Here is a 17,484-nt window from a genome sequence, read left to right as displayed (position 1 = left end):
TAACTAGGGAGGGAATTTTTGTGTGGGCGCCTCAGTTATGTTACATGCTGGAGAGGAAGAAGCGGCAGTAGCAATAGCACTGTAGTTATACAAGCAGCTGTTTCTAGTGGCTTTGGCAGTACTTGAGGGAGATCTAGTTTATTATTCCTTGTTTAGTCAGCCTCTCTGGACTATATCCTTGAAGTGCTTCATATAAAGTGTAAAGCAAAGCACGACAACACTGCACTGTGTTTAATATGAGGTGCTTTGGTTTGCTTTAGTACATACCATCACATGCTCTCTTCCTCTCCCTCATGTTAGGCAGATATATTAAAGATGTGCCCCAAGGTCAACAGCAATAGCCCTCATTGTACCCATCACTGTGCCCTTGTGTTCTTCATAGCCACCACTATGAGAGGCGATGATTCATTCTTCTGATCCACTCCAACATCATTAAGTTATTAGTTGATTTCAGTGGATTTAATCAGCATAGTAATTCCTCTCCATGGGAAGATAAGTCTCTCTCAAGAGCAGTTACACCGTTCACTATGCCTGCTGATTAGACACAAGCCCCCAAAATAATTCATCAGAAAACTGCAAAAAATAATTTATCAAAAGTGCTTCTCACAAAACCCGCTCAGGACCTTTGCTTCTTAATAATTAAACTCCGCAATTAGGCATCTAACCATGCACTCAGTGTGAGGCTCCATGCAATATTCATAACCATACATAATTATGCAATATATTCACTGAAATAAGAGGCCATATATTCACAGTGGGGCTGTCAAGAGGAAAGACATTTTTATTTGGTTTAACACTGTTTCATCTTATACATGAGCAGCTGGCTTCTGGAGACAAGAGAACGAGGACGTCTGGTCCTTAGCAGTCTGACACTGTATTCTGTGGCTCTGGCTCATAGAGGAAAGAGAAGGAGAGAGAGGGAGCAAGGGGGAGAATGAGAGAGATATAAGCACTGAGTGATGATGCTCTCACCATGGGAACCACCAATATCAAAGTCTATCTGCTGGACACCACAAAGACATACCTTAGTAGTATCATACATTGACCACAGTCAATACGAGATGCAGAAAAGAAAGAAAAGGCATTACATTAAAATGGAGTCGAGACAGGGCGCTGTCTCGGGATGTATTGATAAATTATACATAATGCTCATCCCAGCATGGTGAAGAACTATAGAAAGAAAATAGCACTGAAGCCCTTGATGGTGCCTGTAGCAAATAAGCAGCAGTCCACAGTGGACACACTGTGGACAAGGTTGGCTTTCATCTTGAGATGCAGTTGAAAGCTACGGGCTACGCGCAGAACAAACTGGCAATCAAAGCTAATGTGGAACCGGGCAGTGGTGCACTTCACAGAGCCTGTCGTGTCGAGTGCAGCGGAGATCACACACAGACGCCTCTCTCACTTCACAATGGCTGATTTTCAACACATGGTCTTTGAGAAGTTATTATTTTTCACAATGTAAATGTAAAAAAAAGAAGAAACTTACGGTGGGAGCTGCTGTCTTTTGAAGGCCTTTCATGGCATACAGAATATGATGAATGAGAAGCATACATTTACTGCACTTAAAGGCTCTCATTCTCCCTCAGCAAAGACATCCACAAGGATACCATTTGCTCTACAAGGATGGGTGAATGAAGCAGAGGATAAATATGTATTCTGTATCATAAGATGTATTGTAGTGGACTAACATCCATATAGATTACTTGAGTCGCAAATATCATAAAGCTCTTTGTGGAGGGATTTCACAAGCACTTTAATATCCACACCAATCATCTGTAATGCTCACAAGTTGTTATACTAATGACAAGGAATATGCTGTATATGGTTAATATGAACACTGCTGTGCTCTATGCGGAGCTCTACTACGCTCTGCATTGCATTATTTGTACAGTACATACCTTTTGAATGAATGTCATGTGGATCAGAGCAATGAATGTTCAGGTTTCATTTTTTCTGCAAAATAAAGAATACAAAAAGAAAATTGTGTATATATAAAAATTCAGGAGTCAAACCAGCCTCTCAAGACTTCTTACACTTAGTACCAAACAAAACCAGTCTGTTTTTCTGTCCCTGTCATATGCTGCAATGACCTTTTAGGATATGACACAATTTTACTGTCGGTATAATACAGATGTGATTAACATAAATAAGACTTAAAGTCAAATAGGCGTAAAGGTCGTCACTCAGGACTAGTCCCGGGTCCGCAAGGTGATTTACAACAACTTAATTTGACTGTGTGGAGTAATTTATCTGTGACAGAGCAAGCCATGCAACTCTCTGCATGTCTTGCGCACATATAGGCGACAATATGCCATGACTACACACATCTCATATCTACCCAATCAGTCAAGATGCTTTACAACTTCTGTCAGAGGCCCTAACAGTTCTCGTAAATTACAAGGCCATTGTACATGGTGCCAATAACTTTTGAAGGAGAATCTCAGCCAAACTGAACCCAGTAGTGTCTCTCACTTTTATACGTGGAAGTCAAGATGGAATACCCCTGGTAGAGTACATATGAAGGAGGCAGGGGAAGTGCTTTGATGGTGGATTTGCTTTTAGAAAAATGCCTCCTATTTTCACTCTGCTGACAAATTCCTCTCAAGGATAAAAACTGGCCCAGATATTGACATTTTGATGCAAAGCAGGTGGCGGGCAGGCTTGATTCGGTTAGAGATCACTTGCATTTCCTTTCACATCCCACTTCTCTCCACTATGGCTCGTGGGTCTCCTATTAAGCCTTGCATCTGTGTCATCTGCAGATCCACTGTGACAGTTAGGGAATGTGCGGCATGAATGATGCAGAACCATTCATAACAGCAACAACAATATAATGTCATAGGGACAGAAAAACGAGTATGTCGGTCTGGAGTCTGCAAGCAATAATGGGTTGTGATTTATTTCAAATGCCCCCTGCAGTGTCCATTGATATTCTGCAGGGAAATCCGATCCAGTACTAGATTGTACGGTATACGGATGCATCACAACCTCTAGTGCTAGCAATATGAGGATAATTGAAAGAGAATACATGTGCATACGTAATAATCATGCACACGAGTATAAGGAAAAACACTTGCTGTAAAGTGCTGTCTGTTAGGTAACTCTGCGCGTGTGTGCCTGTACATGTATTTGTGTGCTTTTAGGATAGCATGGATGACACGTGAGCGAGGTAGGGAGCCTGCTGTTAGTGTCGGATGCTGTGATTTTCCTGGTGTAACACTGACAGGGTGAACCTCAGATTGAAGGGCAGACAGTGATAACCACGCGCAGGGAGACACATCCCGTTCCCATTTAGTCACCTTTGGAATTTTCACATGGAACAACTGAGGATGCCTCACTACCAAAGCCTATGTTTTGTAGGCAATTACAGTGAAATTGCCTGAACCAGCTGAAAGGCATAGACGCCCAACAAAGGAGAATCTCAAGTTCACATTATTTCTTTAAACACTGTTTTCTCCCCCCCCCCCATAATCAAATGTGTAAAGCACTTATTTTGTGTTTTGTCAGATGTGTTCTTCTCTAGATCAATCAAATAAAAGTCAGACCATGCAATTCTACTTAAAATAATAAGTCATAGAGGGGGGGAAAAACATGGATTTTCATAGTAACAAGGTACATATCCCTCTCATTCTGTCTGAGTGGTTCCAAATTACAAACATGGGAAATATAAGAGTAGTGAATAATCCCAGGCTCTCAGCATGGCACACATTGATGTGCAGGTGCATTTAATACTAGAATAAGTCATCTGAGATTGGGGAGGCGAAAAAACCCACTCAACCAGATGGTCTCCATAAAGCATGGCGTAAACCTCTCCCAGATGTTGAGAGGTGGTTGCGGATCCAGTGACATGCAATGTGAGGGAGGAACTGGTAATGCAGAGTGTATTAGTGGTCTCTTTATGGGTGCATTAGGTGCTGCGGAGGGGAACGCAGGGAGCGCGGCCGCTGCCGCCAGTGAGCTACTACCAGGCTTTATGCTTTGATGAACCTACCCTTGAAAAACCGGGAGACCCGTGACCGTATTCTGCGAAGCCTGGAAGACGCCTCCCTCTCTTTAGCCTCCTGGAAAACATAAATCAGTTTCTCATATCATCATCTAGTCATATTCAATGCATTTGCAGCTCTAATCGGTAAATCTGTCAGCTTTCTCCCCTTTCAGTGATATATCAGATTCGTAATACTCTCCCACATATGCAGTAAATCTCTGACAGAGCCTATGTTTCTTAAAATTCAAAGACAAGGCTGCATGGAGCAGAGAACTTCACTTGAAAACAGATACAGAAAGTGGAGTAGCAGCTCAGTTTAGGATGTCTCTCTACTGAAGACTTCAGTGCATTCCAGTGTCATCTCTCTCCTTACCACTAAACAGTGGCCCAGACAGGAAACCAGAATAAATTTCCCCAGTTCATTGTCCCCGCTGAGGACTAAGCAGAACATCTCAGTCTGATTAATGGCTGTACACTGTCTAATGAACAGTAATTGAATGGTATAATGCAGTAGGTCCTTAAAAGCCCAGAGTCGTCGTCTTCCTCTGCCTAGCTCTCTGGAAATGCAAGGCGGTGACATTGTCTAGATTTGATTATAGTTGACCTTGTATGGAGAGAATAAGGCCTTTGAAATGGCTAACCTAAGCTTTGGGGAATAGGAGCACGGAAAAACAGCTGAAAGACAAATGAAATGGACTTACATTGGAAAAGGAAAGGAATGGATCAATGCAGCGCTCAATAATGATTCGATTTTTTATCACAAAATTCTTAAGAGGAAGACAATTGATCAAACATCCGTAGTCCTATTGGCAATTCTAACAATATTAATTAAGAAAAAATGCTTAGCTCACTGGTTGATAAATCAGCCAATATTGTTATATCAAAACAAATGGTAGTTGTAAACACAATACCGCACCAGTGAGTACAAATCTACACTTGTCCACATTTCCTCAAAGTGTATGACATCTACAACATAGACAGAGTCCCCCCTCATGAAATCAATCAACTCCTTAACAGAGTGCACTCTAAAGGAAAACACAACCTTCAGAAAGCCTAACAAAAGTCAGTCAAGTGATTATAAGAAAAGCTTTGATAAATGTGCATCGGGCTCCAGCCCGCCATCCTTCGCTCTCTTCCACTGAGATAGCCTGCCTTCACTCCCAGCGGACATCTCCACTTGGCAGAGATGCTGAATCTCGTTATTCTTTATTTGGCCTGGACCACACAGGTCAATATCCCACGCACACAACTGCCTCCCCGGTGTACTGTCTGTAAATGTATTCACTATTTAAATTCAATGCAATAAATCATTTAAAGCTTGGGCTGAAAATGTAATCATGTAATTGAATTTGGTCATCAATATCTACTATATACATGCACATATACAGAGTACACAGGGAATTTCGCGAGCACATATGAGCACTGGAGTGGAAGGAAATCTGTCCGAACTCAGCTCAAAGTATGAGTCATAGCAGTGCAGTTATCCTTCATTATTATTCACAACCCTCTAAATGATGAGGTTGCCGACAATGAGACAGCGGCAGTCTGTTTGGCCTCAAAGAGAAAAGAGTAGAGCATGCATCAGTGATGGTTAGACTGTAAGTTCGGTGAGTTTCACCTGCAGCATCATTATTTCTGGTCTGAGGACAACTTTTATGAATATACTAGAATTTTGGAATACTGGAACACATGACTGAACATAAAACAAAAAGGTAAAGTAGAAGGCGTAAAGTAGCTTTCCTTTATGATGTCTACTGTTCTAGAAGGAGCCAAACCTCTCCAATCAGCTGAATTGTCTATTTCACAAATATTAGTTGGGCTTTATGTAGTTGATATTGGACAGTGATGGCATGTGGCTAGGAGTCCCTCGTCAGGATCGGGAAATCAATTTGCCAGTCTCCGGCCGACTGCTGCTGGTGGTCCAAGTTTTCAAATGTAAACATCAGAATATACATCAAGAAAAAGGTGGAGAAGATGAGCTCAAGCTAGTAAGACCATCTCTATGGCCACACATGACTATGAGTCGCTCATCAGGAAATCAAATCAAGTCTCTATCTGCCTCTGCTAGCCTGGCCGGTCAACGAGTTAAAGGTGCTGTAGGTAGGATTGCGAAGATCCAGGACTTAGCCAAAAAATGTGAACATCAACAACTTCTCAGTCCCTCCCCCCTTTCTGCTAAAGCCCAAAACGGTCTCCTAAGCCCCTCCCTCCACAAGGAAGAATATTAATTATCCCTTGCGTGTGCATGAGAGTGATTGACACAGTTAGACACCCCCCCTGGCCTTGATTGGTGTATCTGAACAGGGAGCTGTGGATTTTTGCAAATCGCACTACAGGCTGTAGGTGGTGCCAGAGCAGCCAGATTTCTTTTTTTAATGACCTGCTTCATGTAGTTCTACTGGAACATAGGGTCAGTTTCAGCAAATATGACAGAAAGTTAGTTTTATATGTCTTACCTACCGCACCTTTAACAGAGGAAAAGGTGAAGATTGCTATCAGCTACGACCTATGGCTACCATCCCGACTATACAGACAAACAAGACCATCTCTACACCATCTCCATCTCTACATCAGAGGGGGCACAGAGGCAAGCGCGGAGGAATTCAACACCGACTGCGACTTTTCTGTTGTGCATCCTGCTAGCCAGTGTGCAGGCGTAGGCGGGGAGCTGGGTGGCCTCTCTGCCTGCGTCGGCTGCCAGCGGGGTGTTGGAAGCTGTGGTGTCCGTTTGCGGAGACTTGGGTACATCCTGGAGTGCCGGTGTCATTCAACCGGGTGACTCTTTTTCTGTTCTTTATGATGAATTATGCACAAGTTGAAGAAGCTGATGGGTATACATTTCACTGGAATTGTACCTCGTACGATTTCATGTGACAGATAAAAATTGATGGATTGATTGATTGATTGATATATAGATATGTAACCTTCCATAGTTTATGGTTAGATGATTTCCTTTAACTTGCGTGACACAATTTGGACAATTCTAGTGTTAATTGGATTTAATGCTTAAGATGTGTTCTGGCATATGCTTTCAATGGGAGAGCTTGCAACAAAAATCCTACCATATCCTTATGTCAGTCTTTGTTAGCTGACAAATCAAAAACTGCAAAAATAAATATTGCAAAAAGTAGCCGAGTCTGTACCAGGGATTATTATTATTTTCTTATTTATCTAATGGTCTTTCCCTGCAATCCATAGCCAATCTGAATCAGCAACATTCCTGTATGACTTAAAGTGATAAGTAATGAATTAAACTATTGATGAGGTCTTTAGCCAGGGTCATAACTGGCCCCCAGAAGTCAATAATTACCCCGATAAGAATATCTTTATTGCAAAAGTGCATACAGCAGCAAAAACATCACCACACCAAAACATTCCCCTATGGTGTAATTGCCACTGCTTGAAATTATAGTTTTCATTAAAACAAAATGTTCAAGGTTATTGATTGCTTAAATAAGACTCAATACCTTCTCATTTCAAAGCCGAATGAAATTGCTTGGAATAGTAATATCACCCAACTATTGTGTGCATTCATCACAGTTACATTGCTTCATATTGCTGTCCCTTGAGGATTATTAGAGCAAAATAAGTACATTTAAATGACTGTAATTTCTAGAAACAACAGATCCATGCAAAAACATCTGTATACACAGCTCAGCCCTACTTCATCACTGAACACACACAATCACCAGAGTAGAGGGCAGACATCAAATACAACCACATACAGGGTCTGTGGCTATAGCTAAGCTAAGCTCTATACACTCTATAATACTACATAAAGTGTTTAAACCAGTGCCCCCAGTACCAGTACTGTGACCTGTGCATGTGCTTCCTTGCCTTGAAGAAAGGCTGCGCTGGTAAATGCACATTTCACAATACACAGAGAGAACCATGGAAACAGAGAAATAGATTACACACAAATTAGTGTGACAAAAAAAGTGTAGCTGCTGGAGGCAGGTCTACATAGTCTATATGGACGGCATTTCATTTCCGGGATTGTTCAGGTGCCGCTGGAAATTCTACCGGATGTCTACCATTTTGGGTGGGATGTCCGTCACCTTCCGCTTTCTTTGTGTTGGCATTCTAAACTCCGATTTATGAGGACTATGGTTAACTGCTCCTCAGATCTCTGCAGGGTAAATCCAGACAGCTAGCTAGACTATCTGTCCAATCTAAGTTTTGTTAAAAAACTTTTGAACGTTCCACCAAAAAGTTCCTTCCCGAAGCTATTTTGCAGAGGCACCGTCATTGTGTCCCCAAGATGATTGTGATTGGTTTAAAGAAATGCCAATAAACCAGAGCACGTTTCTCTCCCATCCCGGAATGTTGTATGGACTAGCCAGACCCTCCTCCGCAGCGCTGTGGAGGAAGGTCTGGCAATGCAAGACTAGGTCTACGTGGCGCTCTCGCAGTTATGGACATGGTGATCAGCACAATTGCTGGTTAAACCATTTTTATGCGAGCGAATCCAAGAGCAAATGAAAAAAAAAAAATTGGACACAATAATGAAGTAAAAACTCAACGTGAAATAGTAACTACATAAAACTCATAAGGGTACTTACATCCTTCCTGGAACCTGCAGACAAAGACCTCTGCAAACGCAAGTTGTCTGAATCATGGAGGGAGGCCTTGCAGGGACTCGCAGAACAACTCCCATTCTCATACTCCTCATCAACTATCTTGGCCTCAACCTGCAGGGATGGAGAAAACAAGATCCCCCTTGGCTTACACTGCACTGCTGTATTGATTTTGCTAAATATTTATATATTTACGCAATTTGTTCTACTGAGTGCCCATGAGTCTTAATCTGAGCAGAAAATATTATGCTGTACTAGAAGTGTATTCTTAATTCTTTTTTTAAACTGAAAAATACACAGAGGTACAGTAAAGGGAGGAAAATGGGGAGAGGATGCTATAGCGGCAGACTTTTCCATCTAACCCAACTAAGCCGGTTGTGATGTACTAAGCCTGTACTTCTGCTTGTCTTCATTGACAACAAGTTCTATAATTTTGATGAGTACAATTGGTAGCAAATATTTTTTGCTTTTAAATGGACTCTTCACATGGCCAGGTGGCCTTTGTTTATTTATGGTGATGTTGATAGTAGTGTTTTTAGACTGGAATTAGTTCTTACTTCCTGTAAGATAAATAAGACCAAGATGTTCCAAGATTGTATGCTAAAGACCTCTTCAGGTTGCAGTGCTTTACCTGATCGATAGGCAGGTCCACCTTCACTTGGCGGTCTTCCTGCACCTCCGCTGCTCCTGCCGTCTCACTTCTTTTGTTTTGTGCATTGAACACACTGCCCTCTGAGAAAAGTGATTAATCACAATTACCTCATCGGCTGGCAGTCACCGTCTCATTCTTCTGCACACTCATTCTCTCCCTCTCTATACCCCTCCATCTCTCACTGCACTCTCCCTTTGCCTCTCCTGCTCAACTTCACAAGAGATCAATGTTGCTGTCAGGCCAATTATTTATTTAGAGTGGTCCCACAAACGAAAAGGGCCACAGAAAGCCTCAACTGCCCTGCCACAAATATGGCCAGCCAGTGTGAACTTTCAGTCCAGGGTTAGTTCCCGACAGTGACAGGTTGCTCTTCATGCATGTGGGGAATAGCTTACGTATATATTGCAACTTCACACTGTTGTTCCTTGTAAACAAACTCCTTTTTGTCTGTGGCTGCTGGACAGGGTGGGATGTAAATAATTAAAACACACAATTGAGCTTGAATCTACTTCAATAGCCTTAAGTAATTTAATTTAAATAATAAATAACAAAGCATGGTAGATTAATCAGTGACAAGGACAGGAACATTGTATAGAAAAATATACAGTAGGTGGTTAATAGCTCAAGGAGGCAATTATTTATTATATACTTTGTTGTGTTTTTCAGTCAGGCATTTCACTTTTGTATTTCTTTCTAGAAACACTCCAGTTAGGAAAGGGCAAAATGATGGTAGAAATCTGGTGCCAAAAGCTCTGATCCTGTACCACATGATGCTTGGAAACACTACTGAGAGCTATTGCCTGTATGAAAGGGTTCTAAGAGGTGATTTAAAGAAGACTCATGAAATACATCTGGTTAACTCTTGGGCCTTAGTATTGTGTTGTGGGAGGAAACCATTACTATGACTGTGTTTAAGTGTTCAAAATGTGGAAAGGGAACTGCACTACTTGTGCCTCGCTACAAACAAAAGCATCATCATGAGCACAACCGGAGAAAGTCAAATAGTCACTTCCATTTAATAATGTCAGCAATCATAGTTGCAACATATAAAAGGACGGCAGGTTTCAAATCGTGACAATTAGCCCATCTATTCTACCATATCATTCCATGTTATCTGTGGTACGGTACAGGGTTAGTCTTTCAAGTTGAGTCACTGTATTACTGTGCACAGATGGTAAAACAAACACCCATGCAAACAACAACTACTGAATAATTGGATAGAGGAAGCAAACAGTATCACTTTTAAACAGCGCAATGTTCAAACCCATCAATCCAAAGGAGCATTTTGTCACTTTTATGATCTTTTGTCAGCGTTATTTGTGATTAATTTTTATTATGATTACCATTTTGATCCCATCAGGAAAAAAATAGAGCATTTTATTTTTCCCCCACATAGTTAACAAGGCTTTCTGGATACATATTCAACAAAATGGCCTGATTGAATTCATCTATGATTTAAGCCTCCTTGACGGTGTTTGAAGTCTTGTTCTGTTCTATTCACAGAAAAGACTAGTGTTTCTTTCAAAGAGCAGGGTGCTGGGTTCTGTTTGGACTTAAAAGAACAGGTTGAGAATCCAAAGAAAGCTTGTTCACCTGCCAAATGTTAGTTGTCGTTTTTTATATTCCCAACACACACAGAACAAATATCTTCTTACGTACACACACACACACACACACACACACACACGTCTACACGTGTGCTCAAATGTAGCCATACACATGTACCCTTGCACATGCACACACATACTGTAGCCAAACACATGCATATACACATACATTTATCTTCAGAAGCCAAAAGTATTCTTCATTCAAGGAGGTGTTGGAGGGAAAAAAACACTATGAGAACAGGGGGGCTGGAGAGAGAGAGAGATATTTCGATAGAGTTGCTCTGCTTACCCCCTGTCGAGAAAAGAACTGGGTTTCTGGACACCTGCCTCTGTTGTTTGGTTCTCTCCGGTGTGGCTTGTTTCTTCATCTGCCCCCTGGCTGTGTGCTCAAGGTCCTCTCTAAAGCCTGTGTGAGCAAACTACATGAAGAGACAAAAGAGAGGAGAAAACAGGGGCAGAGATTAAAGCGGATTTCCATTTCCTTTCTTTGTGATTCATCATCGACTTTTTGCTGTTGTTTTGTAAAGAGGAAGAAAGAAAAAAAAAGGACAAAACACATCGTGGCAAAACTTGTTTCTCCTCTCTTTAACGCTTTTTTACATTTTCCATTGACCTCAATTTTTCATGAGCTGATATGCTTTGTAGCTCCCCTGTGACTCCTACTGTATTGAATTCATCTGGTTCCAATACATCCCGTGCACAACCTATCAATCACTAGGGAGTGTGGTAAACTAATCATTTATTGATGAAATGGGGCAGCCATGAATTTCTAACTGCATTTGTCTTATTTATCAAGCCAGATCAAACAATGAAAATCCAAACAAGCTTAAAGGGAAAGGGAGGGAGTTGTAGGGAATAACTTATTCTTCAGCAGTAGACAGCAGAAGGTTATTGATGGAGAGGGGAAAAAAAAAAAAAGAGGCTTGGGACTTAGTTGCATGGTGGGAGAGTGAAGGAGCGAGAGAGTAAGAGAGAGAGAAAAAGAGAGAGCATTGGGGAGAGTTCAGAGTGATGTTCAGACAGCAGGGTACACATCTGAATTAATGCTTCCACAAAAGGCAATTTTCTCCTCACAGGCTCCTCATCCCCTCTGTAGGTAGCAAGGTGAGGTATGTCTCCCTTACAGAGACACAGAGTGCAGGATAGAGCAGACTTAATGTTTCTTTTCAGCTACAGTGCTCTTTACTGCAGTTGCCTGGCTGGATCCCTGGGCTGGCTTGGGGGATAGTGTAGTGATCTCAGGCTTCCACCAGAATACACTTCTGGCAATGGTGTTTGCAAGCTCACTAACATGGCCTCTGGGGTATTATAGCAGCGTTGTTTCTTCACTTGTTTGCTTTCTTTAATGTAGAGGCAAAGTCTGTTGATATTCTTTTGAATTTCTACAGCTGTTGGTGTGCCGAGGGAGAAAAATAAAACAAAAAAAAGAACAGTGAAGTTAGCCTGGTACTGTATATTCAGCGGAGAGTTGAAAGAGAGTTCACCCTCTATCGCTGCAGTGTCCACATTACCGCACGAGATCAAAGACAGAAGAGCAGTGGCACTGTCGCAGCGGTAAGCTGTTAATTCAGTTTCGCAACCTCAATTCGTCTGTGAGTGATGTGAAACAACTTCACCATAAAGTTCAAAATCAAAATACATCTGGGCAATCAAAAATTGAACAGCTTGTTTTCCATGTTTACAGCCTGGTGGTGTGATGCAAATAGATCTTATTTAAATCAACAAAGTTAAATCAAGACTGTCTCACTCGGGGAGGGGAAAGCAGAGGACGAAGGGCGCCGCAGAGCCAGGAGAGTACAGTACAAGTGGCAGCACTACTGGAAACACGGCAGTGGAAAAGCTGAGGTCATCTCGCCTCTCGTTCTGCATTACATATCTACAGTACCATGTCCTGTGGGAGCAGACAACTGTGTGTATCAGGAGGCCCAAGAGAGAGAGACCAATAGAGAGAGAGTGCTAGAGTTAGTGTGAAGGGGGCTCAGGGGGACCGAGCAGAAAATAATCCGTGGTCCTCTCAAGCGGCAGAGAACAGGAGTCAACAGGAGGACACTGTGATATGATAGCCAGGGGAAAACGGGGGTCCCAACCAATTGGACCGACCAGCCTCCAGCCATACTGGCTGTGGTATCAGAAGGAGCCACTCCCAGGGCCGGGTCCTTAGCGAGCAGACACGCTGGCAGCAGTGAGGGGGTATAGTTTTTCCATGGGGCATTGCTACTTCCCCTCACCAATGACATCACCCAGAAACAGCGGAGAGATGGAGAGCAGCAGCAAGTCATCGCTGCTGTCAGGGAGTTCAGCTATTAAAAAGGTTAAGTCAGCCTTTCTGGGACGTTTTCACAGGATGCTTCGTGTGAAGTACACGTGAAGCACAATTGCACTGTTCATTATTATCCCAGTAATATGAAAGTACTTTGCTTTGATGCACGTCATTATTCTCTTTTTCTATTTGCATTCCTCTTCCCCCAATTAATCTTCTCTTTATGCGACGTCTACCTCAAAAGTTTCTACCTCATCATGTCTGTGAACACCTAACTCAGCATATGTGCTTGCTCCCGATGGGAACATGGTGTGCTGGAGAGTTTCAATATCACACTCTGCAGAGCCGTCAGTTTAGACTTCAGCGGTTGCTCCAGACCAGATGTCCCATTCAGCGGTGCAGAAATGCTCCGCCACCGATGCAGACAGGACAGGACAGACACCGTTCCCATACAGCGAGGTTGCGAGAGCAAGGTTACATTTTACACAGCCTCAGTGGGCAGGTTTAAAGGATCTTTTTACAGGCATTTCAAACCAGACTGCTGTTGTTTTGTGAGGTCAAACTGAAATTAATGACGGACATGACCCTATAAATGTATGTGTAATCAGTAGGCTAAACAGCCAACAGATCAGGACAGAGTGGGAAATTTTTGTCACATGTATCTTTCCCCTCCGAAAGGTCCTTATTAACTGGTCAAATCATGTTTACAAATTCATGAGGTTCAGATGTGAAGGCAAAGGGAGTAAAATGCGGCAGCATCATGTCCATTGAATAACTAATACTACAATGAGCTGGTGGATGCAAAACACAGCCACCGCTCTGTCTCTGTCTCCACCTCATGGTGCTGTGTGAAATGGCAAAGGCTATGGTCTTAGCAGTGTTGATTCAGATTTTCCTACCTAAGAACTGAACCTCAGTTCAGCAAAGTTTGATAACAGTGTGGTTTCCATATGTTGTTTTATGATTGGATAGATTTGAATAGGATGAAGAAATCTTACAATATTCTTCACATATTCTAATATATTACAGATAAATATTCATCGAATTTCTGAATATAATGGTAGACAACCACAGATACAGCTAGAGATAAGGCATGGGGCATCTTTCTCCATCTGAAAAAAATTGGCATCTGCTACAGCATTGTCATCTTTCATGGTTAGAAAAATCAGATGTCAGACACAAATCTCATAGGGGGGCCCCCCATATCCACCTCAACTTGCTGAGTGGGCATGTTCTCATCTTCACCATGTGATTTGGTGTTCATCTCGGGCCCACAGCAGTGCAATCCTCATATGGATTCAAACACTTCACTGTCTACTTAATCACAATACAAACTGTCCCGGTTCTGGTTTGAATAAGAGATTTTTTCAGTAAAGTCCCCCTGGTGCATATGATCTGTCTATGAGGCTCACTGCACTTGATCAAGTGGGCCAGCCTTTCTCTGTGGGGATTACCCATCAAAGTGGAAAGCAAAGGTAACTCAATGCCTCTTGCCGACAGTGATTGATGATAGCGCCGTTTCATAACGAATTGCACCCCCACAACAAGTCTCACACGTGGGAAATGTTAATTGAAATGCTGTGTGTGCAAAGACACGCTTTTCAACTGTGATACTACAAAGGTGTTACAGCTATAAACAAGAGGGAATTTAGGGAATTTAACAATTGAGCATGTCGCGAGAAAATGAACAACCAGATGGCAAACTACACCCAACTCTGAAGCAATAGTACTCACCACATCCTTTGGATGTCTTGTCTTTCTAATAGCAGGCAGGATGTCTTGGCTGCAGGGGGAAAAAGGGAAACCAAAATTGACAAACACTTTTTTCTCCTTCCTTTTCACATCAAAATAGGGATACAGTGTTTCTTTAAAAAATGTAGATAAAAACTTATTTCATTGACCAAAAATCATAGGTGTCATACTGTTTGATCACGTTGGTTTCCTTGATTAAATTCCTGCAGGGTTCGTAGTGATCATATGGGAGAGCTTTAAACTTTTCAGCACCAACTGCGACATAATACTGATTGTTCTCCAGTTCAGTGGGGCCGCAGACAGGACGTCCATCTAATGTGCAAAGCCTGGGAACTCAAATAAAGAAATACCACAAATTGGAGCAATGTTTTGTGATTGTTTTAACTATGGTTATAATATCTGTGTTTTGGATACTAAAAGAGACATACAGGTCTCAAATATTGTTTGAGTGGTTAAACTTAATGTTTAAAAATCCATCAAAGCAGTGTTTGCCTCACAAGCTGTTTTGGATAAACGCATGTGAGCACATCACAACCAGACATGGTCCCAATCACTAATTAATTAGAAAAATCATTCCGCTCTGCTAAATATTGCTGATTTAAAACTGATTGGAAAGCCTCCAGTAATCAGATTTCCACAATCTACTGTTTATTAGAGAAGCTGATACTCTACAGACAGGCAGGATTCAGTATTGTGACTGAACTGTTAACAGCTTCAAGTTCAAAAACATAAAAATATGTATTCTTTAGAGTCAGGTCCTATTTTCTTAATACAGAAAAACAACAGGTTGCACCTTTGCTTGCCCTCAATAGTACATGACTAAATAAAACTGTAAGGGCTCATGACGCACTGATGTTGGACATCACCTGAACACAGCACCAGTGCGAAGACGCACTTTCTCTGTCACCATGGCTAAAACATTTTCCCAGCTTCTAAGAGTATACTTTGGGATCCGTATTCGAGCTGGAGAAACCAAGGCATCTCCGTTGGTAAAGACACTATGAAACACAAAAAAAAAAAAAAAAAGACACAAAGAAATAAACATTTAGGCTAATTGCTGAAAAGGAAACAATGGGGAAAATATTTCTTTACTGCATAACACAGCAAAGAACATTCTCCTTTTGACATTCAGGAGAACTTTGTATCCAGCTTAAAATCAATACTCACTTTATAGTGCAAGACTCATCGGTAGTTCTCTTCCAGCGAGCAGAAACTACTATTCTGCTGTGAACAACAGGTTGGATCTGAAAATGTCAAAACTAGGGTTCAGAAAATAAATATGGCCCAGTGATGAATAAGAAATGAGGCTTTCCAAAGTGTCTGACTCAAACTTGATGATTTATGTGTAAGCGGGACTCTTGACTATAATCACAGTTTGGTTCCAATTATCATTCAGACCACTGTAAGGGGTCAGGGTTTAGGCTCCATCAGAAAGCTCTATATCGTAGTATGGTCACACAACATATATCCCCAAACAATAAAGGTTAGACTTAGCTTAATCATTTTCAGTATAACTGATCAAAGATAGACACCAAAAGTGGACTTACCTGTTCTTTTTTCTTTTTCTGTGGCTTCTTTGTTGTTATCTCACAGTAGCTGGAAGGCATTAAATAATAAATAATGTAAATGACTCAAACCCAGGCTTCAGGTGCTAACGTTACATGTGAAACCGATAAAGATAGATGAAGGACTCTAGACCTGACAATGCCAATCAAAAGTTTTACAGCTGCTCTGAACTTTATGCCAACTAGCTAGACTGTACTGGTCAAGACAGCAAATAAAACCGCAACAGTAAACTACAATGTGTTTTTATTTAAGATGTGTTTGTGTAAATGTAGGCTAACCTAAAGCACTTAAATATGATATGGATACATAGTTTACGGACTATGGAATAGCCTACCAACCCAGCCAAATGACCAGCCAACAAAATATGCAAACTTAACAGAACATGGCCGAAAGTAATGTACATTCTCAGGGCCGAGGATGGAGCTCGTCCTTGGTTACAGTGACATACTGTTCTGTGACCTTCCTGCTACAGTATAACCAACACATACAGCTACAGCTACAGCTACACACACCGATACACACCTTACAGCATGGTACCTACTCCAGCTTTTTGAACTGCTCATTTCCGGCTGCAACATATACACTGCCATGCTTCAAGTCATCCAAATGCTGAACTTTGCGGCCCTCTCTGGGAGTGTACAGCCTTCTCACGGCGCCAAACGGAGCCTCAATCCCTCTGGTCAAAAAGGTCAAAAAATTGTCAAAGGTTGACAAATACCGCGGATTCACAACTATTTTTCTTCCGGAAAAGAAAGCGTCTCCGTTCTTGTAGACAATTATTGTTCTGGTCGGCGGCAGTTCACCTCTCCTTGCTGTGCCCGGCATATTTTAGCTAGCTAGCCAACAGAGGCAGTTTAAAACAAGCAAACAAACAAACAATAATGGCGCTTGGTGTCAAACGTAAATGTGTCACAGAAAGGCGTGTTGAGCCTCCGGAGACGTAACTGGAGATAACATCTGATATGGAAACCAATTAGCATCAAGAAACCTATCCACCGCCTGTGTTGTTTGCTGGTTTCTTCCTTTTGTATGCAGCAAACGTTGATTTAGCTAGGTGTTTGATTCCAAAATTTAAGTGTTTC

At 41.8% G+C, this 17,484-nt stretch overlaps 1 protein-coding gene across 7 annotated transcripts; it reads right to left on the bottom strand.

Moving 5' to 3' along the window:
• Nucleotides 1–748: 748 nt before the first annotated feature.
• Nucleotides 749–17,484, bottom strand: LOC116035892 (doublecortin domain-containing protein 2). Of its 7 annotated transcripts, XM_035994922.1 has the most exons (13): nucleotides 16,944–17,484; nucleotides 16,384–16,432; nucleotides 16,004–16,080; nucleotides 15,703–15,834; nucleotides 14,986–15,162; nucleotides 14,819–14,867; nucleotides 11,114–11,243; nucleotides 9,197–9,297; nucleotides 8,551–8,679; nucleotides 3,995–4,064; nucleotides 1,902–1,956; nucleotides 1,490–1,515; nucleotides 749–887 (listed from the first exon to the last, which is right to left on the bottom strand). In XM_035994922.1, the coding sequence occupies exons 1-11, from the start codon at nucleotides 17,225–17,227 to the stop codon at nucleotides 1,925–1,927; spliced, it is 1,230 nt and encodes a 409-aa protein (XP_035850815.1). In that variant the 5' UTR covers nucleotides 17,228–17,484; the 3' UTR covers nucleotides 749–887; nucleotides 1,490–1,515; nucleotides 1,902–1,924. The 7 variants fall into 7 exon arrangements, with proteins under 7 accessions (XP_035850815.1, XP_035850814.1, XP_031135121.2 ...); XM_035994921.1 differs by lacking the exon at nucleotides 1,490–1,515 and having other exon boundaries at nucleotides 749–891; XM_031279261.2 differs by lacking the exon at nucleotides 1,490–1,515.

Source organism: Sander lucioperca, chromosome 18, assembly GCF_008315115.2.
Source record: "Sander lucioperca isolate FBNREF2018 chromosome 18, SLUC_FBN_1.2, whole genome shotgun sequence".
NCBI lineage: Eukaryota > Metazoa > Chordata > Actinopteri > Perciformes > Percidae > Sander > Sander lucioperca.
This window is presented reverse-complemented; position numbering and strand designations above follow the sequence as displayed.

What these genes read in the sequence shown, in the direction of transcription:
- LOC116035892 (XM_035994922.1), bottom strand. Translation starts at nt 17,227, where the DNA reads ATGCCGGGCACAGCAAGGAGAGGTGAACTGCCGCCGACCAGAACAATA. An exon ending in CAAGACATCCAAAGGATGTG is followed by an intron (nt 11,244 to 14,818) that starts GTGAGTACTATT and finishes CTCTTCATGTAG; the next exon opens with TTTGCTCACACAGGCTTTAG. An exon ending in TGGACCTGCCTATCGATCAG is followed by an intron (nt 8,680 to 9,196) that starts GTAAAGCACTGC and finishes CCATCCCTGCAG; the next exon opens with GTTGAGGCCAAGATAGTTGA.